At 42.6% G+C, this 27149-nt stretch overlaps 1 protein-coding gene across 1 annotated transcript in view; it reads right to left on the bottom strand.

Moving 5' to 3' along the window:
- Positions 1–27149, bottom strand: part of TESK2 (testis associated actin remodelling kinase 2) — a 135051-nt gene that overhangs the window by 4830 nt on the left and 103072 nt on the right. The window contains exon 5 of the mRNA XM_055341690.1: positions 9202–9348. Coding sequence (XP_055197665.1) covers positions 9202–9348 — 147 coding nt within the window. The remainder of the gene's footprint in view (positions 1–9201; positions 9349–27149) is intronic.

Genomic DNA, 27149 nt, shown 5'->3' with positions numbered 1-27149 from the left:
TCCAAATGACGCGCAAATAAACACAAGGCAGCAACCAGCTCTCCCCAAACTGCGTTCAAAATAGCCCTACACCTCCGTCCACCCCCTTCCTCCAGACGCAGGAGAAAGTAGGGATCCTTGGCTCAGGGACATCTCTGAGCCAGCCCTGGCTGGCCAAAACCTGCCCTCCCTCCTCCCCACCAGGCTTGGCGTGCAGTTGCCAAGGCAATGCCACGTCATCTCCTGCTTCTTTCACCTCTGGTACTAATCATTCCCTTTGGCCTCTACGTGATCATGCTATGCTCTCCCTGGGCTGGAAGGAGCCCGTGGTTTCATCTTCCCCTGGGTCCCAGGTAGACACGCACCATCCCTGCCTTCCAAGCAGGGCTGCCCTTGTGCTTGTCCTGGCTTTGGCCCTCCCACCAAGCCGTGCGGGCTCAGCACCCCTGGACCTCCTGAAGGCTAGGAGGGCCCTAGGCCAGCTGGCCTATTAAAAAGTCAAAGCCCAGGCTGTAGCGCACAGGCTTCTGAGGCCCTGGCACCTCAGATCTGTCGCCTATTTTTCTCCCCTCCTCCGTTTTCACCAACAACTCAGGCCCCGGCTCCAAGGCTCAGTCTAAAGTCCTACTTACTATTTGCTTTCTAGCCCCCAGAAACAGCCGTGTCGATTCAGCCTGGGAGCAGATAAGGACCAGAACATGGCCACAGTGCACTGGCCTTGTTGAAGTTGTGCAGTTTCTGCCCAGCTTCATGTTCACAGGCATCTGTCCGCTCACTGCAAACCACCCATATAGGGGTCAGTGGCCTCCCAGGAGTTTCTCTGAACAGCTGAGAAAGGGCTAAGGCAGGGATGATCGCGGCCCCACAGTATGGGACAAGGCTACCCAGTTTGCCTCTGGTCTGGAGAGTGACCATTGCCCCTCTTGCAGTTTCTCACAGCCAACAGCTGGGGATCAGCACCAAAGACAAAGATGGGATACTGCAAACCCAAAGAGCCAAACTTAGAGGAGTCTGTATCTGAGGTGACAAGGAAAATGGGGAGGGACCCTGATGGACTAGCCCCTGTGGGATTTTCCACAAACTCCCAGCCTGCCCTTAATGGAGTCTAGGCTAGTGAGGTTTGACTGGCCACACTTGGCTGTTTTTACTTCCTTATCTCCCACTCATTCCTCATGAGTTTTGTTTTTTTTTTAAGATTTTGTTTATTTATTCACAAGAGACACAGTGGGGGGAGGCAAAGATACAGGCATTGGGAGAAGCAGGCTCCATGCAAGGAGCCTGATATAGGATTCGATCCCAGGTTTCCAGGATCACACCCTGGGCCGAAGGCAGTGCTAAACCGCTGAGCCACCAGGGCTGCCCTCCTCATGGGTTTCTGCTGAGAGTTCTTACAGAGGATACCAAAGACTTCTATGGCATTAAGTTCAATAGACAAAATTAGTCCTTATATATTTGAGCTTTCTGCTGTTAATACTGCTGATTACTTCTTTCAACACATTTATATGTGATTCAGGAATCATATTAATACTGGGCTTGCAGGGCACCTGGGTTAAGCATCTGCCTTCAGCTCAAGTCATGATCCCAGGGTCCTGGGAGGGAATCTACTTCTCCCTCTCCTTCTGTCCCTGTCCATGTTCTCTCTCTCTCTCTCTCTCTCTCTCTCTCTCTCTCTCCCTCTCTCTCTCTCTCTCTCTCTCTCTAATAAATAAATAAAATCTAAAAAAAAAAAATTGGGGCATGCAGCAAATAATCAGTTGTGGTCCTGGAGCTAAGAGACCAGGTATTAGAAGCTAGAGGCTATTCCTGTTCCCTTTCGATTCTTCTCCCCTGGCTTCTGTGACACTACAGTTCTAGACTCCCTTCTCTAGCTCTGGCTACTCTGCAGGCTCTCCCCACCTGATGCTCTCAGGGTTCTATCTTGGGCCTACATCTCTCGGGCTCCATTTGTGCTGATGCCTCCCAAATATATATCCTCACACCTGACCTTTTTCCTCTAGCTTCAGATTTGCATATCCAGTCCATTTCTGGACATCTCCTGGATTACCCATATGGAACTCCATACATGCAAACCTGAACAAACATGAACCTTTTCCCCTCAAAATCTAAAGCTCTAGCTGTATTTCTAGGTCAGCTGATATTGCCATTTTCCACCCAGTTTGCTAAGCTAGCAACCTGGGATTCACCCTAGATTTTTTATTCTTTTTTTTTTTTTTTTTTTTTTTTAGATTTTTTATTCTTAATTCCAATTAAGTTAGCTTCTAAATATTTTTCAGGGGGATCCCTGGGTGGTACAGCGGTTTGGCGCCTGCCTTTGGCCCAGGGTGCAATCCTGGAGACCCGGGATCGAGTCCCACATCGGGCTCCCGGTGCATGGAGCCTGCTTCTCCCTCTGCCTGTGTCTCTGCCTCTCTCTCTCTCTCTCTCTCTGTGACTATCATAAATTAAAAATAAATAAATAAATAAATAAATAAATAAATAAATAAATAAATAAATAAATAAATAAATAAATAAATAAATTTCAAGTCAGCCCCTCCCTCTTCATCCCCACTACCGTTGCGTTAGTCTAGGTCCTCCTCATTCTTCCCCTGAATATAACAATGCTCTTCTAACTGGTCTCTCTGGCTTGGTCCAGGCTTGATCTCCATAATCCACCTTCCTCATTCCTGCCACATGACCTTAGTAAAATGTAAATCTGTGTTACTCCCCTATTTAAAAGCCCCCCCCCCACAAAACCCCCAGTATGTGCACATGCATGTGCGTGCACACACACAACTTACTAATAAGTGGAATTCCATTTTCAAGATTCAGCTCAGCCACCATCTCCTGCAAGAAGCCTGCTCATATTTAACCCTCAGTTGGGTTAAATACCTTTGTAAAAAGCATCCTATGCATTGTCCTCTCTGTAACCTTAGCATCTACCATGTGGTATGAAAGTGCTTGCATAGTGTCTCCGATGGCCATAGACCATAAGCTTTAGGAAAGCGGTGATGTCTTAAGAGGGAGATGGCCCAGAGAATACTTCCTAGCCCCCTGGGTAAGAGAAAGATTGCCCACTTCTATCTATACGGCACCCTAAGAATTACAAAACATCCTTCACAAACACAATCCCAATGGTTCTTCTTTTTTTTTTTTAAAGATTTTATTTATTTACTCATAGAGACAGAGAGAGAGGCAGAGACACAGGCAGAGGGAGAAGCAGGCCCCATGCAGAGAGCCCGACGTGGGACTCGATCCTGGGTCTCCAGGATCATGCCCTGGGCTGCAGGTGGCGCTAAACCGCTGCGCCACCAGGGCTACCCCTCCAATGGTTCTTCAGAACAACATTGTCAGGTGTGCAGATCTGAGATTTTTCCATTTAAGAGAAGAAAAATGAAAAAAATAAAAATAAAAAAAAAGAGAAGAAAAATGAAACTTACAGCTCTAAGTGGTAAAGTCCCGGGTCTCCTAATTCTAAAGGGTTCTCACATGACTCTGCCTTCTCCAGAAAGAGGCTGAAAAGCTTTCCCCTGGGGACAGCAAAGCTATGGCAGGAGCAGTGTAGTTTTAAGACAGCAGCAGGGGCCAGCCCCAGGGGGAAGGCAGCACTGTGTGCAATACCAAGACCCCTGCATTTGGGACCCCAGTCACTAGCTCAAATGCTGGCTATTCCAAAGGCATCTAGAACAAGGCTTACATTTCTCATCCAACATGGACATGGCCCCAGTACAGACTATGTGGCTACAGAGTACAAAATATGAAGCTCAGACCACTGTGGGGTTCTGAAGAAGCCAGATCAATTTTCAGGCTGTGTGGGGTACAAGGTCCATTACATAGAGGATGAAGAATGCTTTATTCAAAACTGTACTTGGGCACCTGGGTGGCTCAGTTAAGTGTCCAACTTGCTTTCGGGGCCATGATCTCAGGGTTCTGAGATCAAGCCCCAGGTCAGGCACCATGCTGGGCATGGAGCCTACTTAAGATTCTCTCTTTCTCTCCCTCACTCCCCTACTCGCTCCTTCTTTAAAAAAAAAAAAAAAATCCTTGCCTAGAGTAAGCAGCATACATAACAGAGGCTCAAACAGACTTCCCTGAAGTGAGAGGTTCCTAATTTTCAGGTTCAAAAAGGAGCCTAGGCACTACTGCTGCCTGGCTCTCATTCCTCTGTGTCCTCTGCCCTATTATAATTCTTCACACTATAGCAGGGAGACTTCTGTGTTTGCCTCTTCAGTGACAGAATGATCCCATTCATCTCTGTGTCTCAAACCTGCACAGACACACACAGAAAGGGCTTAGCAAAAGTTTGTTATATGAAAGTTGGGTAGATAATTGCACATTCAACTCTCCACTTGTGGGAACTGAGCTGACAAGAGACTCAAAAGGGTGGCCATGAATGCACTTCTGGAAGCCAACACAAATCCTTCAAAACTGGGCCCGAGTAGACACCTGAGACCAGTTCCTAGGTCTCCTAGGACAGCGGCACAGTCAGTATTAGCACTGAATAAAACCACCTGGGTAGAGAAATGCCAAGTCCATTTGTTAATGTTACTTCCAAGCTAAAGGAATCTCTGCAACAACAACAAAATGGCTTTTGATGTGCCATTACCTCTTTCCCCTCACCCTCAACCAATCCACTCCGTAAATCCAGTTAGGATCAGAGAGAAGTATTGACTCTACATCTCAAGAAAGGTTAAGAGGTTCTTTTCACAGCACAAGGAGATCAGAGACTGAAATGCCCTCCCCTCCTAAATGCTCCAGGGGCTGCTATGGTTTAAGCCTCCTAAAAGATTATCTGGTTTGCTGCAACGTGTCCCATCCCTTGCCATCTATCCCACCCTGTGATCCTATATCTTTACCACAGCTCTTATGTAGTAATCTTCACATAACTGTCTCTCCAACTAGACTAACTCTGGACTCTAACTAGAGCCCATCGATGGTAAAGACTGGGTTCCAGTAATTTCCATGTCTGCCATACTATGTTTTCTTTCTTTCTTCATTCATTCATGAGAGAGAGAGAGGCAGAGACATAGGCAGAGGGAGAAGCAGGCTCCTCACGGGGAGCCTGATGCAGGACTTGATCCTGGAATCCCGGGATCACACCCTGAGCCAAAGACAGACGCTCAACCACTGAGCCACCCAGGTGTCCCCAATACTATTTTTTCTAATAGCACAATATGAATGGTTCCAAAAAGCTATTGATAGTTCTCATTATAAAACAAACAAACAAAAAAGAGGGGCATCTAGGTGGCTCAGTCAGTTAAGCACTTCCTTTCAGCTCAGGTCCTGAGCCTGGGTCCTGGATGGAGCCCCACATCAGGCTCCCTACTCAGGGAGCCTGATTCTCCCTCTCCTGTTCTCCCTTCTTGTGTTCTCTGTCAAATAAAAAAATAAAATCTTAAAAAAAAAAAAAACACTACAGTGTCTTAACACTCTTATATCTACATCTGTCCAGCATTCAACTCTCTTCCTAATTCATGCTCTCTTCCGTCTCTGAAGATTGGCATTTCCCCCTCCCTAAATGTGTGGTATAGCCTAAGACCATAGCTGAATGAGCTTTTCACTCTGGTACAATCACCAGAGTCGCCTCTTTGGAGTCCATGAAAAACCAAAAATCAAAACCCAATAACCAAGAATAGAGGTAACAATTCATAATCCATACTCCTAGAGAAGCAGGCTTCATGCAGGGAGCCCAATTCAGGACTTGATCCCAGGACCCCGGGATCACGCCCCGAGCCAAAGGCAGATGCTCAACTGCTGAGCCACCAAGGTGTCCCGACTTTTCACTCTTGAAAGTAGTGTGGCAGCGACCATTGACATGTGAATCCTGCAAAGGCAACACTATTTTTAGGAGTCACTCTGATAGGAAATTAGGGATCCTTTTTGCTTCTACTATAAGGCTCAGGATCACTTGGAAAAAGTATCTGCTTCTCTCTGCCCTCGCTTACCCACCCGAACATGTTTCACTACTGTAAGTCCCTCCTGTCATCTCTGATCTGAGAAGCCCAGGTTGATGGCTCCTGTGAAGTCAAGGACAGAACCTACCTTACAGACTGGGCATAGTATGGTCCCAAGAGCCCTCAAGGCATTTGGAGAAGTGGAACAAACTGGATTTAGGACTCAAAATCTAAGTTCTCAAGCAGATGTTTTGGCCTCTGTGCTATCAAATGCATTCTCTGAAAGAAGGCCAGAAGTCCCTGCCCTGGCAGGCTCTGTGCTAGGTGCTAGGAATACAAAGGTGAGGAAGAAGTGCATTTGAGAAACTTGCATACTCGTGGGAGACACAGCACAACAGATCACACAATATGAGGTGTACACTACGAAAATAGAAGTAAACCTCTTACAGTCCTTAAAGAAATCAAACTCAGATTCAAAAAAACAAAAACAAACCAAAAAACCACAAAAAACAAACTCAGATTCAAAGTTGGCAATGAGACCATTTGGAAACTTCAAAGTCCTATTCTGTCCCTTTAGCTTTATTTATCCCTTGGGACTTCTCATTCTTATGGTCACTGTCACCACCACACAGGTCTCCTGGGAGCGCCTGCTTTGGTGTGGACATACAACTCTCTCCCTAATCCTTGCAACACCGTTACAATGAGGCTGAAACATTCAGAGAAAACTACCAGAAGTTCAGAGATGATTTAAAGGCAATGAACACGGACAATCTCTCCAACTGGATAGTCTGGCTTATAAAACCCACTTGTTTTTCTTGAACTTGAGATTCTTTTTTTTTTTAAGATTTTATTTATTTATTCATGAGAGGCACAGAGAAAGAGAAAGACAGAGACATAGGCAGAGGGAGAAGTAGGCTCCATGCAGGAAGCCCAATGCGGGACTCAATCCCGGGTCTCCAGGATCACACCCTGGGCCGAAGGCAGGCGCCAAACCACTGAGCCACCCAGGGATCCCCCAAACTTGAGATTCTTTATAGTGCACTTCCCAACCTGTCCTCAGGTTGCCATGTCATTTGTTCTCACCATCTGGTCAATCTGATGACCCATTAGATCACGACTTGAGTCAGACACCCAACTGGTTGAGCCCCCACTTGCCATCTTAATGCTGCTTCAGTAACAGTGCAGATGACTACAAATGGCCCTGCCACACCCAGGGGCCCTACAGTCACTTCCCCAAAGCTCTTTTCTCTGTAGTAGTTTATAAACCAATGGCTAGGGGGAGTACTGTTGTTTGGAACACCGGAACCACTGTAGTGTGAGGTAGCCAAGGACTTACTGTTCTAGGCCTTATTGGGTCTGAGAGTACAGTTCGCTTGTGTCACCTCTGCAAACTTTGTATTCATGACAGAAGGGGTGCAGGAATCTGTGTATGCATGGCTGTATGTATGCACCTGTAGGTGTTCAGGATGAAAAATGAAATGACAGCTATTCTTGGGCAAGGACAAAACTCCTCTCTAGCTCCCCAGAAGACTTTTTTTTTAAGATTTTATTTATTCATGAGAGAGAGACACACACACACAGAGAGAGAGAGAGAGAGAGAGAGAGAGAGAGAGAGAGAGAGAGGCAGAGACACAGGCAGAGGGAGAAGCAGGCTCCACACAGGGAGCCCGACGCGGGACTCAATCCCAGGTCTCCAGGATCACGCCCTGGGCTGAAGGTAGGTGGCGCTAAACCACTGAGCCACCTGGGCTGCCCTGCCTAGACTTTAAATCTGCTCTTGCACAGAAGTCATGTCAGGGGGTTTATAGTTCCCACATCAATGATCAAACAGTACTATTTATATAAGCCTTGTCATGGTGCTGTCCTGGGCCACTTGGCCCTCAAGTGCCTGCCTTGTAGCAAGGCCAACTTCCTCTAAAAGCAACCCCTTTCTAACCTGGTCACAGAGCAATTTGGACAGCAAGAGACTAGCTGATGCCAAAGAAAAACTGGCAGAAGGGCAGAAACTCAATCCAACGGGCAGAAAATGGGTCAGTACGTCGTGGCCCCTCAAGCCCTGCACTCAAATGACAAGCCAGTGGACTCTTGCTCTCAGTTAAGAGATACCTCGTGGAGGCCATGAGAGAGCTCTAAGCCACAGGCTCCCAGTTGGCTTGACCACCACCACTCCTATAGGCAGGAATCTCTTAACCGTCCCTTGTCAACTGCTCCTGCAACACTCATTCACACTGGAGTCAAGCACCAAGATTCCTAAGATGTACGTGTTGCCTGGCTCAGCACTGAAAGGTACCTGCTGTGAGCCAATATTGGCTTTCTAAGGACTAGCTGCACTGAGTAGTAAGGTGTATTCTCTGATTATTATTATAGTTTTTTAAAGATTTTATTTACTTATTCATGAGAGACAGAGAGAGGCAGAGACACACAGGCAGAGGGAGAAGCAGGCTCCCTGCAGGGTACCCGATGCAAGACCCAATCCCAGGACCCCAGGATCACAACCTAAGCCAAAGGCAGGTGCCTTTTTTTTTTTTTTTTAAGGCAGATGCTTTAACCACTGAGCAATCCAGGCATCCCTAACCTCTGTGATTAAATGTTAAATCTATAAGAGATTTCCATCATTTCAAAGCTCATTAATGATTGGTTTCCTTCTCTATTTATTTCTATTTATTTATTTTAGATTTTATTTATTTATTCATGAGAGACACACAGAGAGAGAGAGAGAGGCAGAGGCACAGGCAGAGGGAGAAGCAGGCTCCATGCAGGGAGCCCGATGTGGGACTCGATCCCGGTACTCCAGGATCACGCCCTGAGCTGAAGGCAGACACTCCACTGCTGAGCCACCCAGGGATCCCTTGGCTTCCTTTTTTTAAAAAAAAAAATTTATTTAGTCCTTTTAGAGAGAGAGAAAGAGAGTGAGCAAGAGAGGGCACAAGCGGGGGAGGGGGCAGGAAGAGGGAGAAGCAGGCTCCCCCCTGTACAGGGAGCCAACATAGGGCTCCATCCCAGGCCCCTGGGATCATGAGCTGAGCTGAAGACAGTCACTTAACTGACAGCCACCTAGGCGTCCCTAATGATTGGTTTCTTTCTTTCCTTTTTTTTTTTTTTTAAGATTTTATTTTATTATTTATTCATGAGAGACAGAGAGAGGCAGAGACACAGGCAGAGGGAGAAGCAGGCTCCATGCAGGGAGCCCAATGCGGGACTTGATCCTGGGTCTCCAGGATCACGCCCTGGGCTGAAGGCAGTGCTAAACTGCTGAGCCACCTGGGCTGCCCTAATTATTGCTTTCTTAACAGAGCTCTCTTGGAAATGGAAGACAGTGTCTCAAAGAGTTGTGCAAGCGATGCCTTCATACCTTAGATGTGAGGTCCCGATGGAAAATGCCTTTGAAGTGAAGGTAGCTGAGACCCACTGCTATATCATAAGCCAGTTTCACCCTCACAGTCCACGGCAAATGCAGGTTACTGTCTAGCAATTGTTCCAGGTTTCCAGAGTTGATATACTGCAAAACAAAGGGAAAAACTCAGCCATCATCTGTCAGGTACATTTAGGCTGGTGGTGAAACCATTAGAGGATAAAGATTCTACATTAAAAAACATTTTTTTTAAGTTGCTCAAGGCTTATTTTGCAGGTACTATGGTAGGTGCTGCATACAAAGACCCTTCCTTTGAGGAGATGACAATCTATTAAGGGGCACAAACAATATCATGTAGTAAATGCTAAAATATAGCTTTGTACAAGTATGACAGTGCCATGAGTGCAGAGAATAAGGTTAGAAAATCAATCTGGGTATGTCAGAGGAAGCTATACAAAGGAAATAAGGGAATCAAAAGGATGACCTGGGGGAGCGGAAAAGAAAGACAATCCATATAGAGGGAGCAGTATATGCAAAGTTATAGATTAAGAGCATGGTATATTCAGGAGACTAATACACTCAATATAGTCAGAGTATGCAAACAGTAGAAACTTGGTGAAGCCAATATGCTTTGCTAAGATATATGGACTTTATCCTGTTGGAACAAAATAAGCCTTTTAAGCAGAAGAGCAAAATCTTCATCTTTGCTTTTCAAAGAAAAGATTATTTAAGCAATGGTATGATCAATGCCTTAGATGGAGAGTAAGGAGAAGGGTAAACAGTGAATTATTGCAATAATCCTGGTAAAAGAAGGGTGCCCCAGTTAAGGTAATAGTGGAAACACTGGAACAGAGTAAGATTCAAGACATGGCTTATATGGCAGAGTTAAAACAACAACACACAAACACAAAACTTGATGACTGTCTGGATCGGGGGGATTAGTGCAATGAAAATCTCTAGGTTGATCCTGGGCTATTGGTCCCTGGATGCCATTATTAAATATCTACAAAATAGAGAGAAGGGCAGGTTTTAGAAGCAGCAGCATGGTTAAAAGAGTGAGGTCAGTGAGGATATGTTGAGTTAAAGGACTTGTGGGACAGCCAAGGTGGAGATGTCTTAAAAAGAGCCTAAAATTTAGGAACAAAGTCTGAGGTAGAGACCAACAATTAGGAGGCAGTAACACTGAGATGAAGTGGTCACAGAAGTCAAGTCATGGAAGTTGTCCAGGGGTTAACATAAGGTGAGAAATTAACAGAATCTTAAGGAGTGGTAACATTTAAAGGAGCAGGCAAAGGAAGAACCAAGCAAGAATGTTACCGTAGAAGCCAAGGAGAACATTCCAAAGCGGAAATGACCAGAAGTATCAAGTGCTATACAGATCAAGTAAGGTGAGCACGAATGGGACGCCTGGGTGGCTCAGCGGTTTAGGGCCTGCCTTCAGCCCAGGGCCTGATCCTGGAGTTCTGGGATCAAGTCCCACATTGGGCTCCTTGCATGGAGCCTGCTTCTCCCTCTGCCTGTGTGTCTCTCCCTCTCTCTCTGTGTGTCTCATGAACAAATAAATAAAATCTTAAAAAAATAGTAAGGTGAGCACAAAAAGTGTCCACTGGACTTACAACTAAGTCACAGGAAACTATGATAAAGACTAGAGTAAGACCAAAGTGAACAGAAGAGCAGAAGATAAGGCTATAGAGAAACTATGTGCAGATGTACTCTTCCAATAAATTTGGCTTTTCATCATTTCCATATACCCATGAAGCGCTGCTTTGCTTAAAAAAAAGCAAAAAATGTATTTATATAGAGATGATAATAAGTGTAAGAGTAATAATAACAACAATAGCAACAAAACAACCAATAGGAACAGCTAATATTCACAGAGTGCTTACTCTGTCCAGGTACTAGTCTAAGAACTGTACATTAATTATCTCATTCACTCTGCACATAAACTAATGAAATAATTATACTATTATTCTCATTTTATAAGAGGCAGTTAAAAGTTAAGAGCCAGGGTTTAAACCCAGGCAGTTTGGCCCAGAGTCCATGTTCTTTACCTGTTAGCTAACCTAACATCAGCTACAGATCACAGCATCTGAGTCAAAGAGCCTCATACAGAACAGGAGCTCAAAAATTTCTGCCAATTAGGTCATGAATTTATTCAAACCTTACGTGATATATTATTATCTACCTTTTCCTTCCATGAGAGAAAAATAGAAAATTCCTCTAAGCCTAAAATTAAGCTCTTAATACCGATTTTTTTTGGGGGGTGATACTGAATTTTCTAAAGACTAGGGAACCTAAAGGGATAGCAGGCAAGATATCTGAATTTTAGTCCAATTTGACCTCTAAACAACTACCTTTGGGCAAATCAACTAATGAAGCTATCCAACCAGTGTTCCCACCTATAAAATAGATATTATAATTCCTGATCCACATAACTCACAATGTCATTATGAGAATCTAATACAAAAATGTAAAAGGGCTTAGCAAAAATTTAAGTGCCATTATCATCTGAGATGTCATGATATGGTAACATAAGCACCAAAAAGCACCAGTTGGGGGCAGCACAATGCAGGACTTCACATCCTTGCATGAGGCGCATCAGGCCCAGAGGAAAGGGCTAAAAATACACCTAACTTCTCAAAAGGGAAACCTGTCAATCTGCTTCATTCTGCTTGATAATCCATCTTGGAAATCTCAAAAGGAGGCATAATGGCAGCATTAACACAGCACCTTTCACCTCTTTAGTTGAATCTGTCCATGGTTCATATTTGAGGAGCCCATTAGCTAAAAAGAAACTGAACTCGCAAACTCCAAGGTACTTGGGGGCAATATAGCAGACATCTAATCATGCAAATTTCTTTAGTTCTGAGGGTCAGAAAGATCTGAAATGATGGTGGTTCACTTCTTTGATATGATGACAATGTGACATGGAAGGCCTGACTTCAGGAGCCACTGAAGTTTTCCAACTGAGGGCCAAGCAGAAAAAATTACAACGAAAAGGTTGTATTTGCATTCTCTCTGGGCCAGGCTAAGCCAGGACTCCTGATTCTGGTTCAGAAACATACATATATACTCTTTTCTTTTTTTTTTTAAGATTTTATTTCTTTATTCATGAGAGACACAGAGAGAGGCAGAAGGAGAAGCAGGCTCCATGTCGGGAACCCAATGTGGGACTTGATCCCAGGACCACGGGATCACACCCTGAGCCAAAGGCAGACGCTCAACCGCTGAGCCACCCAGGCATACCACACATATTTACCCTTTTTAGAATGTCTCTGAAGACCTGAGAAATCCATCAATCCAGGCAGAAGGGGGAGGGCAGAGGAGAAAGGTGAGGCAAGGTAAGGAATCACACCATTAATAGGCTCTGGTTTTCCCAAGCAAGATGGAAGAAGCACAAACCAGGACCAGAGAGGGAAACTAAATGGAGTTTACTGTTACAACCTGTCTCTCTTGCCTGCCTTTGGTGAATATTTTTAGAAGGGGCTGATAAGCCTCTGGGGCCTTCAGAAACCACAACTTCTGAATGTCTCAAGACCTTTGCGTGTATGAGGAAAGGAAGTGTGAGATCTGCCAACAAGGAAGATTTCTAAATTGCTACACACTCTGTGTGCCCATTAGTTGGGACGTTCACTTCCCCAAAAGCAACTCCCAGTGCAGGCTCAGTTGGTGTGTCCTCTGAACAAATCCCTGTGTGGGAAGCAGAAGCAAGATCTGTGCTTGCACATTCAACTTCCCAGGATGAGGTTAATAGCGGCTTCACTGTGTTTTCTTCCAGACCACTCCCTTGAGCAGCTCTTCAAAACAACCTAAGACACTGGCAATGCATTTAAATCATCCATGAGAGAGAGAAGTTTTTACATTTTAATGGTTGTCCTTTTAAACTGTCAAGCTCAGAAAACTATAATGTCAGCCAATCAAGTGTTAGAGGTACCTGAGTACCTCTCAGTGACTGGTTCCCCAACTTTACACCAAAACCTGCCTTTCCAACTCATGGTATAATAAAATATTACAACAGAGTTTCTACCATCCAATTTGTGTTTGACACTTGATTTCATTAAAGACTTTTTTCCCAAAAGGTAGTCAATAAATAAGTGTGTGTTGGAGGCTAAACAATATTATGTATGCAAAAAAATCGTATGTTATCACCATAAAAACAATTGCCACAGGTTCTGATTAGTGGACACTCAGTTCTCCACTCAGGAATATCAATTAAAGTTATTTCTACAACCATTCAGTGAGCACTTCTCCATTTCCTGTCACCCCCATATGACAGTAAGAACCTGTCAGTTTACATCAACATTATTTTCCTTCTGGGATTAGAAGAGTCTGTTACACATAGTAAATGTGGGTATATGAAATGTGGGAATAACAGTTTATACCTTAAAGAAGTCCACTGAAAGATAACAGATATAAGTAAATAATACCAATAACCCTTATCAGAGGTAAATACTTGAGGTTTGAAAGTAGAAAGTGACTCTCCCTGAATTTGCAAAATTTGAGAGGAGGTAACATCTAAGTTGGATACTAAAAGATAGCTGGGAGTTGTGTAGGCTGAGAAAATAGTTCTTCCCATATATCCCCATAGGTTCTTATGGCACCAACTCAGAGACAGATAGATAAACATACCCATATAGAGAATATTCTGGAACAGCATTAGGCAACCTTATCTCTCCATGAGGCAACACTCCCTACATCCAGGGCTCTTGTTCCTAATTCCTGCTGAGTTTAGTCAGCTACAGTGGCCTCACCCAATCATGACCAATCAGAATAAGATGACAAAATGCTTGCTTTTTTTTTTTAACTTTGAATTATCAATGGACTGATACCTGCAACCAGCAAGCTTGTCCCCGAATAGTGGTTCAAAGGCATATTCAGAGGCTCTGAAGAAAATATCAACTGTAAGAATTATTACTCCTTTTTGAAAAATCTACCCAACTGGCCTGAAGTTAGGGCATTTACCCAAGGCAGATAAATGTGCTGCTATCTAACTAACAGATCATTTGCTACTACTTAATTAGCAGGGCTGTCCTAAGGAAGATCCATCCATCTCTCTATCCATCCACCTACACAAACACTGAAAATCTATTATGTGAAAACACAAAGCTAAGTGGGGCCAGTCCCTGTCCTTTGTTCACAGTCCGGTCAAGGTGATAATCAACTAACAATTTTCTTATCACACAAGGCAGTAATGTATATCCTATATAGAGAATATCATTCTAACAGTAATGTAAAAACTGTATGGAAAAGTCAGGGATTGAAGCCAGGAAAACAGTTAGGAGGCTTCTGGAATCATTCATGTGGGAAGAGCTGAATAAGACAATGACAGCAAGAATGGAAAGGAGGTTAATATCTGGAGACTTCTTAGAGGTAAAAGCAACAGGATTTCGTGCTTAATTAAAGGCAGGGAGTAATTAAAAGAAATAAAGCATACAAAGTATGTCCAGTATAATGTTTAGCTCCTAGGACACGACTCATTCTCCCTACTATCAATATCTTATTTCATCACCCCTTCCCTGGGTTATTCTATTGGCTTTCTAACTAGTCTGCTTGTCCCTTTTTTGTATCTTGACTAGACTTAGCCCTCATTCCAATCCATTTTCCATAATACAGCCAAAATACTCCTTCTGAAATGCCAACCTGAAGCTAATCCCCTGTTAAAATTATTCAATGATGCCCTATTACTGTTAGGATAAAACCCACAACCCTTACTTAACATGGAATATAAAGCCTTTCACTCTTGCTTATAAAGGTCTGACCCCTTCCTACTTGCACATTTGCACACACTGCTGGTACTTTTACCTGGAACACTCCTCCCCCATCCCTACATCGGCCTGACTAATCACTCCCTGTTAAGGATTCAGTTCCATTTCATGGAAGCCAACATGTAGGACTGGGGATAAGAAAGACACTGTGCAAAAGGAACACAACGATAAAATGAAGAGATTAGTAGTCATTTTTTTTTCTTTTTCCTGAATAAGGTATAAGTAGAGAGAAAGGATGAAGCTAAAAAGAAAAGATGGATGGTACAGTATAGTGGTTAAGCCTACATACTACAGAGTTAGGCTCCTTAGGATTGAATCTCACCTCTGACACTAGGTTGGTCATTCAATTTCTTTAATATTCATCTATAAAGTAGAAATAAGAATAGTATCTAATGCTCCCCCAAAAGATTAGTACCTAACCTATAGAATTATGAAGACTCAATTACTTGAAGTGTAAAAATGCTTAGAAAAATGTCAAAGAAAGTTCTTGGTATATGTTAGTTATCTATTGCTGTTATTATTATAAATATATAATTTTTTTAGAGAAGTTCTGGAACATCACAATGAAACACCTATAGTTAATTTGTCAGATCACAGGAGCACTAAAAATGTATAAGTAAAGTATACTATGATCTGGCATGTGTTGAATTACGTCTCCCCAAAAGATATGCTCAAGCCCTAGCCCCTGGTAACTGTAAACGTGACCTTACTGGGAAACAGAGTCTTTGCAGATGGAAAATCAAATAAAGATGGGATCATACTGAAGTAGGGTAGACACTTAATCCAGTAAGATTGGTATCTTTACAAAAAGAGACACAGACACACAGGGAAAATGTTATGTGTTAAGGGAGGCAGAGATGTGAGTGGCACATCTATAAGCCAAGAAACACCACCAAAAGCTAGGAAGAGACAAGGAAGGATCTTCCCCCAGAGCTTTCAGAGAGAGAACATGGCCCTGCCAACACTTCGATTTTGGACTTCCAACCGTCAGAACTGTAAAATAATCAATTTCTGTTGTTATAAGCCACCCACATTGTGGTGCTTTGTTATGGCAGCCCTAGGAAACTAATACATGTCCCGAACTACATTTTAGAAAGATCATGCTGGTAGCAGGATAGAGGAGGAACTAGCAGAAGGTTTAGAGGCTACTGCAACAGTCCAGAGGAGAGGTGACCAAATTCCCAGCTTACACTGCTATTATTATAGGCATGAAAAGGTGGGCTAGAGTTAGAATATGCTGAGACAGAATCTAAAGGGTATAGCAACTGAGTGGTAAATATGAGAACTAAAGGAAAAGAAAGGCCACTCAGAGATTCCAAATTCAGGTGTTCAGAGAAGCAAGAGGGAGAGATCCTACCATCTCATGTGCCATCAGTAAGCCAGAAACACATCAGAAACCAGCATCAATGTCAAATAGCCAAATCAGTGACTTGTCAAACCTCTGTTCTTTGGATAAGCCCTCTACATATGAGGGCCTTGGGCCCCAACCTAGTTTTCACTGAAGCCCAACAATGCCATTGTGCTAGCCACTGTATGTTTTTTGGTCGGCTCCAAACACAAAGGCTAGCAGACATCCCATCCTGCTGGCTTGGTTTGAAGAAGAAAAGAAAGCTTTGTTACTGCCCTGGGTAATTTCAGGACAGGCATCCCAAGAGCGCCCTGTGGGAGGCTTGCGCTCCAAAGGAGCCCCCTGTTCTCAGCTGGAGGTTCTGCAGCCACTATAGGCATATATCCCCACATCTGCCAAAGCCTGAGTTTGCCACTGTTCAGGAGGTCCACCAGGGCTTGCCTGACTGAAACAGTCAGTAGTAATGAACTGAACCAAAGAGAAAGGGAATTCAAAATGTGTTTCAGCATATTTAAACATTCCACTCTCTCTGCCTTCATATATGCTTATCTACTGCTCAGGATACTCTTCGTCCCCTTCAGAGCTCTGTTAATTCATCCTTCTAAACCTAGCTCAAGTCTTTTATTTTCTAAAGCATTTCCTAATACCCCATTTTATACTTTGTGCCACTTTAGCCCCCTGTACGTATTGCTACTATTGCTTATCACATTGTACTATAACCTTGATGGCAGGGACCAGGTTTTTCTCAACTTTAAGAGCCCAGCGTCCAGTGAACAATAAATTGTTGAATGAACAAATGAATGATTAAATACATTTATATAAATGCAAGCAGGTTTTAAGTTCTCTCTTATTAGAAGCTATCCCCCACCCCCAAAAAAAGAAGCTATCCCAATTCAGACATTAATGCAATTTAAGATCAAAAGAGAAGTGTGCTTTTAGAGAATTTTTCTGGTAAGTACCATCCAAAACAAATATTTATTTTTTTAAGATTTTACTTATTTATTCATGAGAGAGAGAGAGAGAGAGAGAAAGGCAGAGACATAGACAGAGGGAGAAGCAGGCTCCCTGCAGGGAGCCCAGCGTGGGACTCCATCCTGGACTGGACCGGGGATCACCCCCTGAGCCAAAGGCAGATGCTCAACCACAGAGCCACTGAGGTGTCCTCCAAAACAAATACTTAATAATGCCTACTATTGGGGGCACCTGGCTGGCTCGGTTGGTAGGGTGTGTAACTCTTGATCTCACAGTTGTGAGTTCAAACCCCATTTTGGGTGTGGAGATTACTTTAAATTATTTAAATAATAATAATAATGCCTACTTTGTGGCAAATACTATGGTAGCATTGGAAATAAAATGAAATACAAAACAGTGCATTTGGCCACTCAGTAATATAAAACTCTGAGGATACTTATCATCCTATTAGCAAATTCCTTAGAGTGGTCAAAATCACATGACTTAAATATAACTGAGATGATCTTCTGGAAATTACAGAAGGTATTTCTTTTATCAACAACTTAAAGAAGCCATAAAGATATCTCCCGCTCTTCATTCACACTTTCCATAGATAGATATTTAGTATAAAGCCCATTCACTGCTTAAAGAATATGTTTGCTTAACAAAGCTGAAGTGGCAGGAGTGTTTTTCAATCCCTATCAGCTACTATAAACATCAAAATGACTGTTTACCCAAAAGATTCAAAATAGTGTGATTAAGTTTTCCCCACAGATTTTTAACTGTTCCATTAAACATCTCATAATCAAAAACAAATTTGTTTAAATAAAGTAAATATTAAAAGATAAATATGTAGAATAAATCTTCTCAAAGAAATAAGCTAAGAAATACTAAGACTGTTCCCTTTACCCAGTGAAGCTCTATTCACAATCAATGGTCACAGACATGATTTAAGATGAGGCCAGGGTTCCTAACCACTCCATCCAGTCTGCTTTCCTATCCCCAAATCCCTAAGTTCATGATTAAAATCACTTTTCCGCCCAGCCTGCTATCCCATATCTACTATAACCCTGCACTCTGCAGATCCGCATAGGAATCTTTGACATTCACTTGGTGATTGAGCTCAGAGTAAACAAAGCAATCCATTAAGGAAGACAAACACACCCTGCCTCCCAACCAGATCTGAGGAATAGGGGCTTGACAGTGGACAAAATGAAAATAGAAACCAAAAGAAACTAGTTTCTTTCTTCTATCTTTTCTTTTTTCTTTTTCTTTCTTTCTTTCTTTCTTTTCTTTCTTTCTTTTTAAAGATTTTATTTATTTATTCATTAGAGACATGGGGGGGGGGTGTGCGGAGAGGGTAGAGGGAGAAGCAAGCCCCATGCGGGGAGCCCGATGTGGGGCTCGATCCCAGATATTCAGAATCAGGCCCTGGACTGAAGGCGGCGCTAAACCACTGAGCCACCTGGGCTACCCCAGAAACTAAGTTTCTAATTAAGGTGACTTATATCAAAGGAACTGTATCTTCAAATGAACCAATCATTTATTCTACCGATTCTGCCTATATTAGCACACCACTTGGGCTCTGAATAAGGAATAAATCAAGCAAAAGTTAAAGGAAGCACACTACAAGCTCAAAGGGTATCTTCTAGTGGCAAATGGTAGGTAGAGGGATAGAAAGGGAGAAAAGGTTCCAACTTGCTATGTGGGAGACAGCTTCCCAGCCCAATAGTCACTCCAAGTGCAGGGAAAAATCTCTTCCAAAGGCTAAGAGTCAAATAGGTAACTAAACACCCTCACATTCTGGGGCACTTGGGTAGTTCAGTTGGTTAAGTGTCTCTCTATGGCTCACGTCATGATCCTGAGGTCCTGGAATCAGCCCCGAGTCTGGCTCCCTGCTCAGCTCAGTGTGTTTCTCCCTCTCCCTCTGCTCCTCTGCCTACTTGTTCTTTCTCTCTCTCAAAAAATCAATAAAATCTAAAATAAATAAATAAATAAATGAAGAATTGTATGTTCTAAGATGTGCTACGATGAAAAAAGGAAAGAAAAAAGGAAAGAGTGCTAACAAAGAGAACCAGAAGCCAACTCATAATCTGGATGTGGGAAGGTCATTAGGAAAAGCTACTCCAGGATGCCTGGGTGGTTCAGTGGTTGAGCACCTGCCTTTCGCCCAGGGCGTGATGGATCTTGGAGTCCTGGGATTGAGTCCCACATCGGGCTCCCTGCATGAAGCCTGCTTCTCCCTCCCTCTGCTTATGTCTCTGCCTCTCTCTGTGTGTGTCTCTCTCATGTATAAATAAAAAGTGGGAGAATCACTTTTCAAATCTTATGTAATTCTCAGCTTTTTACATAAAATAGCAGTAATAATGACTATATCTCAGAAGGTTGCCATAAGGATGAAAAAAGAAAATACATGTAACACTTAACATCCCAGAAATATTAGCTATTTCTTTAACGAGTATGTCTCGTTTATAAGCAGACATATTTTATAAGCAGAAAAAAGTTTTTGGGAGCGCCTGGGTGGCACCTCGTTTATAAGAAGACTGATTTTATAAGCAGAAAAAAGTTTTTTGGGGGCACCTGGGTGGCACAGTTAGATTGAGCATCTGGCTGTTGATTTTGGCTCAGGTCACGATCTCAGGGTCCTGGGATCAAGTCCTGCATTGGGCTCCATGCTCAGCATGGAGTCCGCTTGAGGATTCTCTCCCTTTGCCCCTCCCCCTGCTTGCTCTCTCTAGCTCTCTCTCTCCCCCTAATAAATAAATCTTTAAAAAAAAAAGTTGTGTTTGTTTTTAAAGTGTCCCTGGTACTGCCAACTGCAATAAATTATTGGTTTAAAAAAATGAAATATTTTCTTATCCAAAACTTTAATTGACTTATTAGCAGGTAAGTAGTATGTCTATTGTTTTATTTCTATTTCCAAAAGTCCAGTGCCCAGTTCTGTTCCTTTGGGGCATACCAGAAATACATGTTTGACTAGCTAATCTGGATGGAAAATAAGTTGTTGAGCAAATTAGTGACAAAGGATGATGATGCAAGAGGTGTTATAATTAAACAATGCAAAAGCCATTTAGAAATTATTCCATTCATGAAGCAAGAGTTCTAGCCATTCCTACAGGCTCTAAAATACATTTTTAAACGTATTTTTAAAAGAAAATTTACCTCCACTTTGCTTTTTAGATGGTATAAAATGTGTTTCTTTTTCCCCCTATCCAATCTTTCAGTCAATATCTACAAAGTGCTTTCTAACTACAAAGTACTGCTGGGAGATCATGAATATACAGATGAGTAAAATACTATCCCTATATTAACCAGCAACTAATTGGTTTTATAAGGCACTTTCATAGTTACCTCATTTGAACCTTGCAACATCCTGAAACATTGCTATCCTTTAAAAAAAAATTTATATATGAGGAAATCAAGCCTAAATAATTTGCCTGTAGTTATTCAACTGTTAATGGTAGAGCCTGGATTTTTAACCCAAGCCTTTTTTTTTTTAAATTTTATTTATTTATGATAGTCACAGAGAGAGAGAGAGGCAGAGACATAGGCAGAGGGAGAAGCAGGCTCCATGCACCGGGAGCCCGATGTGGGATTCGATCCCGGGTCTCCAGGATCGTGCCCTGGGCCAAAGGCAGGCGCCAAACCGCTGCGCCACCCAGGGATCCCTAACCCAAGCCTTTTGACTCCAGGGTTTGGGGTCTACTCTGGAAGCTTACATTAATATAGGGAAACCAGGGCAGCCCCGCTGGCTCAGTGGTTTAGTGCCGCCTTCAGCCCAGGGCGTGATCCTGGAGACCCAGGATCAAGTCCCACGTTGGGTTCCCTGCATGGAATGGAGCCTGGTTCTCCCTCTGCCTGTGTCTCTGCCTCTCTCTCTCTATGAATAATAATTCATAATTATTATTAATAAATAAATAAAATCTTTTAAAAATATAGGGAAACCAAAGCAAAAATAACTTTAATACATGGCATAATATGTAATAAGAGAGGTACAAAAAGAAAAAAAAAAAAAAGAAAACCCAACTACATATGAGAAGATCACTATGGAAGGAAACACTATGACCAAATCTGGCAAGGAGGGGAAAGCAAACAATGGCAAAGAAAGAATCAGGAAAAGTTTTAGGGAGATGAGATCCCTGGGTGGCGCAGCGGTTTGGCGCCTGCCTTTGGCCCAGGGCGCGATCCTGGAGACCCGGGATCGAATCCCACGTCGGGCTCCCAGTGCATGGAGCCTGCTTCTCCCTCTGCCTGTGTCTCTGCCTCTCTGCCTCTCTGTGACTATCATAAATAAAAAAAAAAAAAGTTTTAGGGAGAAATGAGTGGACTTTGAGCAAAGTCTTAAAGGGAGAGATGATTTCTATAGGATAAAGAGAAAGAGTACATCCCAGGATGAAAAAATATTAATAAGGAGGCAAAAAATGTAGACTACATTAGTAAACACATGAAAATCAGTTTGTCTGAATGAGAGAGTACTTGCTAAAGACTTAGAAAAAAGGTATGATGCTAAAGGCACAGAGGACTAGGATACTGAGCTAAGAGTTTATCCTGAATTCTATATTTTAACCTTCACTGTGCACAGGATAACCTATGCACTTCATGATTTTTTTTAAAGATTTTATTTATTTATCCATGAGAGACACAGAGAAAGAGACAGAGACATAGATAGGGAGAAGCAGGCTCCTCACAGGGAGGCTGATATGGGACTCAAACCCCAGACCCGGGATCACGCCCTGAGCCAAAGGCAGACGCTCAACCACTAAGCCACTCAGGTGTCCCTGCACCCTATAAATTAATAAAGTTTTTAGATGTCTGGGCTTCTCCCAAGACTTTAATTCAGTGGGTCTTGTGTGAGGTCCTGGTATCTGCACTTTCTCAAAAGCCCCTAAGCAATTCTGGTAAGCAATTAAACTTATAAAACAACACTGTAATCAATGAAGAAATCACTGAAGGTTTTGAGCCAGAAAATGCCACTGATTATTCATTTATTCATTCAATCAACAAATATGATAAGCAGCTATCATTTGTCAGGCAGTATGTATGCTAGGAACCAACTGATACCAATGTAAAAAAAATGGTCCTTGCCCTTAAGGAATTTATAATCTATATGCACAAGCAGTGAATAAAAATCAATGATAAATGCTATTGTAATATGGAAGTATACAGGAGGGGTACCCAACCTTAGGAGATCAGAAAAGGCTTCCAAGAGAAAATAAGTTAAGTAGGAGTGGGCAAGGCCAATGGGAGATAGAGAGGTTGTGTTCTAGGTAGAGAGAAGAGCTGGTACATAGGCCCAGAAGTGGAAAGGGTCATGTGCCATTTATGGAACTGAAAAAGTTCAGTATAACTGTGGTACACAATTGAGACAGCAAAAAGGTCACAGAAGTGAGCAGTGAAGCTACACAGATAAGCAGTAGTAGAATCAGGTGTTTTAACTTGACCCTCAGGGCAATGAGGAGACATGGAAGGGTTTATGCAGGGAGAAACAAAATTAGATTTGTATTAAACACTGTGCTTATGTCCACCAACAGATGAGTGGTATATATTCACAATGGATATTTTTTATTCTTAAAAAGGAAGGAAGGACGGGATCCCTGGGTGGCGCAGCGTTTTAGCGCCTGCCTTTGGCCCAGGGCGCGATCCTGGAGACCCGAGATCGAATCCCACGTCGTGCTCCCGGTGCATGGAGCCTGCTTCTCCCTCTGCCTGTGTCTCTACCTCTCTCTCTCTCTGTGTGTGTGACTATCATAAATAAATAAAAATTTTAAAAAAAAAAGGAAGGAAGGAAATCCTGTCACATGTTACCACATGGATAAACCTTTCAGATATTATCATGAGTGAAATAAGCCTGTCACAAAAAGACAAATGCTGTATGATTCCACTTCTATAAGGTACCTGAAGCAGTCAAAATAATAGAAACAGAAAGTAGAAGATGAAAAAGAGCTGGAAGGGATGCCCGGGTGGCTCAGCAGTTGAGAACCTGCCTTCGGCCCAGGTCGTAATCCCAGGGTCCCAGGATCGAGTCCCACCTAGGGCTCCCTGCATGGAGCCTGCCTCTCTCTCTCTCTCTCTCTCTCTCTCTCTCTCCCTCTCTCTCTCTCTCTTAAAATCTTAAGATTTTATTTATTTATTCATGAGAGAGAGCACAAACAAGGGGAGGAACAGAGAGAGAAGCGGACTTCTCACTGAGCAGGGAGCCTGAGGTGGGGCTTGCTCCCAGGATCCGGAAATCATGACCTGAGTTGAAGGCAGGTAATTAATCAACTGAGCCACTCGGGTGCCCACCTTTAGACAATTGTTCTGCCACCTTCATAGACTAGCTTTTCATTTTTGAAGTTGATCTAAATTGGCCCTTAACATAAAGCAACTGCTTAGTAATTGTTTGTTGGGTAGAAAATAAACATAAGCCATTTCTTTAGGAAAGTGAAATATGCTAAAATGGGCATGTTCAAGAAAGAAATGCTTATGATTCCCTTTGGAAATCACTGATCTAAGAATTTTCTATATAAGCAAATAATGATAACAAGAAAAGACCAACATAAAGAACAAGTAAACACAGAAAGTGCAGACAGTGATGATGTATCTGGTGTAGGAATGCTGAAATGCCCTTGAGTAGCAGGAATGTAGGAGAGGTATACCATCCTTCCTCTGTCCTTCCAGTCTTGCTACAGGGTCCAAACTACTTTAGAACAGCACTCAAGGGCCTACACAGACCCAATTCCTGTGAATGATACCACTTATCAAGTTAAGAAAAGCACACTTGTCAAAACTTCTGTTAGAAACTGGTTTAGGGGAAACTCAAAAAGAACTTTATGAATTCAATTGCCACACTAGTCTCATAGTCATAGAGAGGATAAGGAGAAAGATTAGTGAGAAATCCCTTAAGCATTTTTTAAATCCTCTTGCTGTCCTATCATTACCAACACTGAGAATGAGAATGCATCATTTGATGCATCAAATGAATGGCCAAAACCACCTTAAAAGAGGCAAATGTCTTTGTGGCAAACAGATTAACTGCTGTTAAGTTCAACTGTGGGAAGCAGTATTCATTCATTCATTCATTCATTCATACATTTATCTGCTCACCCAACTAGTATTTATTGCATGCCTTTATATGCCTGTTGAAGACTGAGTAGTGAAAAAAATAATGAAGCCCAAGGAGCTTAAAGTCTAGTAAACATAGGATAAAATAGGAAAAAAGAAAGACAGACAACTTAGTGATTTTTTCATTATCATTACTCAGAAAGTAATACAGCAGTTGCTAAAAGATGCCTCCTTCCAAACCAGGGAGATGTTTTCTAAAGAAGACGCTGACAAACAGGATCTGAACAAGGAAGGTATCACTCAGAGTATTCCTTGGAATCCCCATGCTCTATGAAGTTATCACCACCTGTATGTCCAATAAATATTTCAAACTCAACCTGCTAAAACTGACCTCTCAATCCCCTCCCATCTTGTACATCCTATAATCTTCCCTAGCTCCATTAATATCAACTGTACCCTTCAGGTGTTCTGACCAAAAACCTCAGAGTTATCCTTGACTCCTTTTATCTTCTCATATCCCATACCTAATGCATCAGGAAAGCCTAGCTTACCCTCAAAATAGATCCAGAATCACCAGCAGCACTCTGGTCCAAGTTACCACCATCTCTCACCCTTTCTGCATAGTCCTTATTTACTGCACAGACTTTACTGCAATCATCTCTACTAGTCTTTCTGCTTTCACCCTTGTCTTCTTTTTCAGTTTATTCACCTTACCCTCACAGTAGTTATCTTTTTAAAAGATAAGTTACATCATATCACAGCTCTAACCAAAAGCTCCCAAGGATTTCACAATTCAGCCTGAGTAAAAGCTGAAGCTCTTACAATGATCTACAAGACTGTGTGATCTGGCCCGCATTTCCACTCTTACCTCCATCTACTGTCCTTTACTCGCTCCACTGCAGCCACGTCACCCTCCTTGGAGTTCTTCGACAATACCAGGCACATTTCTGCCTCCATGTCTTTGCATTGCTGTTCCCACTTCCTAGAACATTCTTTTCCCAGATATTCATGCAGCTAGTTCCCTTACCTCCTTAATTTTTGTTTTTTCTCTGAGACCTTCCCTGTCCACTGCAAACCCCATGGCACTTAAACCACATATATTACAATTTGTTTCCTGTATAGTCTAACTCTCCCACCTACCCCTCTGCTTATCACAATGTAAGTTCCAGAGGGCAGAGATTATTATTTGTTCATTATCATATTCCCAGTGCCTGGAATGGTGCTAAATACGTAGTAGAAGCCCAAAAAATATTTTCTGAATTGAGTAAATGAGCCAGAAGCAAGCTAGCAAGTCAGGGAGTAAACTGCTTTAAGAATAAAGTAAACTAGGGATCCCTGGGTGGCTCAGCGGTTTAGTGCCTGCCTTCGGCCTAGAGCATGATCTTGGAGTTCCGGGATTGAGTCCCACATCAGGCTCCCTGCATGGAGCCTGCTTTTCCCTCTGCCTGTGTCTCTGTCTCTCTCTCTCTGTTTGTGTGTCTCTCATGAATAAATAAATAAAATCTTGGGCAGCCCCGGGTGGCGCAGCGGTTTAGCGCCGCCTGCAGCCCAGGGCGTGATCCTGGAGACCCGGGATCGAGTCCCACATTGGGCTCCCTGCGTGGTGCCTGCTTCTCCCTCTGCCTGTGTCTCTACCTCTCTCTCTAGCTGTGTCTCTATGAATAAATAAATTAAAAAAATAAAAATAAAAAAATGAAATAAAATAAAATCTTAAAAAAAAAGAATAAAGTAACCTAAACTATTCTATTATTTGTGGGTTAGACTGCCAACCTTAAATTCTTGTTTCTCAAATGTCATAGGGAGTTACTAAAAATAAGGGCAGAAAATATGTGCCACAATTTAGAGATTTTTTTTTATTACTAAATGGCCAAACCAAAAAATTATAGCTACCTTTTTAAAAAAGATGCCACAAGGTATTTATAAGAATGTTTTTATCTATTTTTTACAAGTATAAATGAAATAAACTTTTAATTGTGAAACAACTGGAAATGTGACATTTTACACATTTCACACAGAGTGATTCGCTCTAACCTTGAGCTCTTTCCACTGGGGCTAATTCAGCCTTCTGAGAGCTGAGTCTACACTAAACAACTAACTACAAACATCCTAAACATATACGATGGGCCCAGCCACACAAAGCATTATCACTGGCCTTATTTAGGAGACTGAGCTCCGTTAGAGAGCATGGGATTTGACATCACTTGGAAAGTGGGAGGAAGAAGAGAAATAAGGGCATCCCAGTTTCTGGAAGGCACATTTAAGGCCAGTATGTGCAGAAAAGAGCAGAAAGACCTGCCTAACTAAAGGGGGGGGGATGTGTATTTTGAAATCAAAGAGAGTCTAGACTGCTAAATAGAAGTTTTAAAGAATTTTTTAAGAGTTATTTATTTTTGAGAGAGAGAGAGAGAGAAATATGTACAGGGGAAATGAGGTAGGGCAGAGGGAGAGAGAAATTCAAGCAGACTCCCCACTGAGCACAGGGCCTCACATGGGGCTCGATCTCACAATCCCGAGATCACCACCTGAGTGAAACCAAGAGTCAGATGCTCAACCATCTGTGTCACCCAGGAGCCCCTAAACAGAAGTTTTTTTTTTTTTATTTCTTTTAGAAGTTTTTTGTTTGTTTTTTTTTTTTTTTTTACTTTTATTTATTTATGATAGTCACACACAGAGAGAGAGAGAGGCAGAGACACAGGAGGAGGGAGAAGCAGGCTCCATGCACCGGGAGCCCGACGTGGGATTCGATCCCGGTCTCCAGGATCGTGCCCTGGGCCAAAGGCAGGCGCTAAACCGCTGCGCCACCCAGGGATCCCCTAAACAGAAGTTTTTAAACAGAAGCA

The sequence above is a fragment of the Nyctereutes procyonoides genome, unplaced genomic scaffold (assembly GCF_905146905.1).
Source record: "Nyctereutes procyonoides isolate TBG_1078 unplaced genomic scaffold, NYPRO_anot_genome, whole genome shotgun sequence".
NCBI classification, from domain to species: domain Eukaryota; kingdom Metazoa; phylum Chordata; class Mammalia; order Carnivora; family Canidae; genus Nyctereutes; species Nyctereutes procyonoides.
Note: the sequence above shows the minus strand (reverse complement) of the source record. Positions and strands in the feature narration are given on the sequence as shown.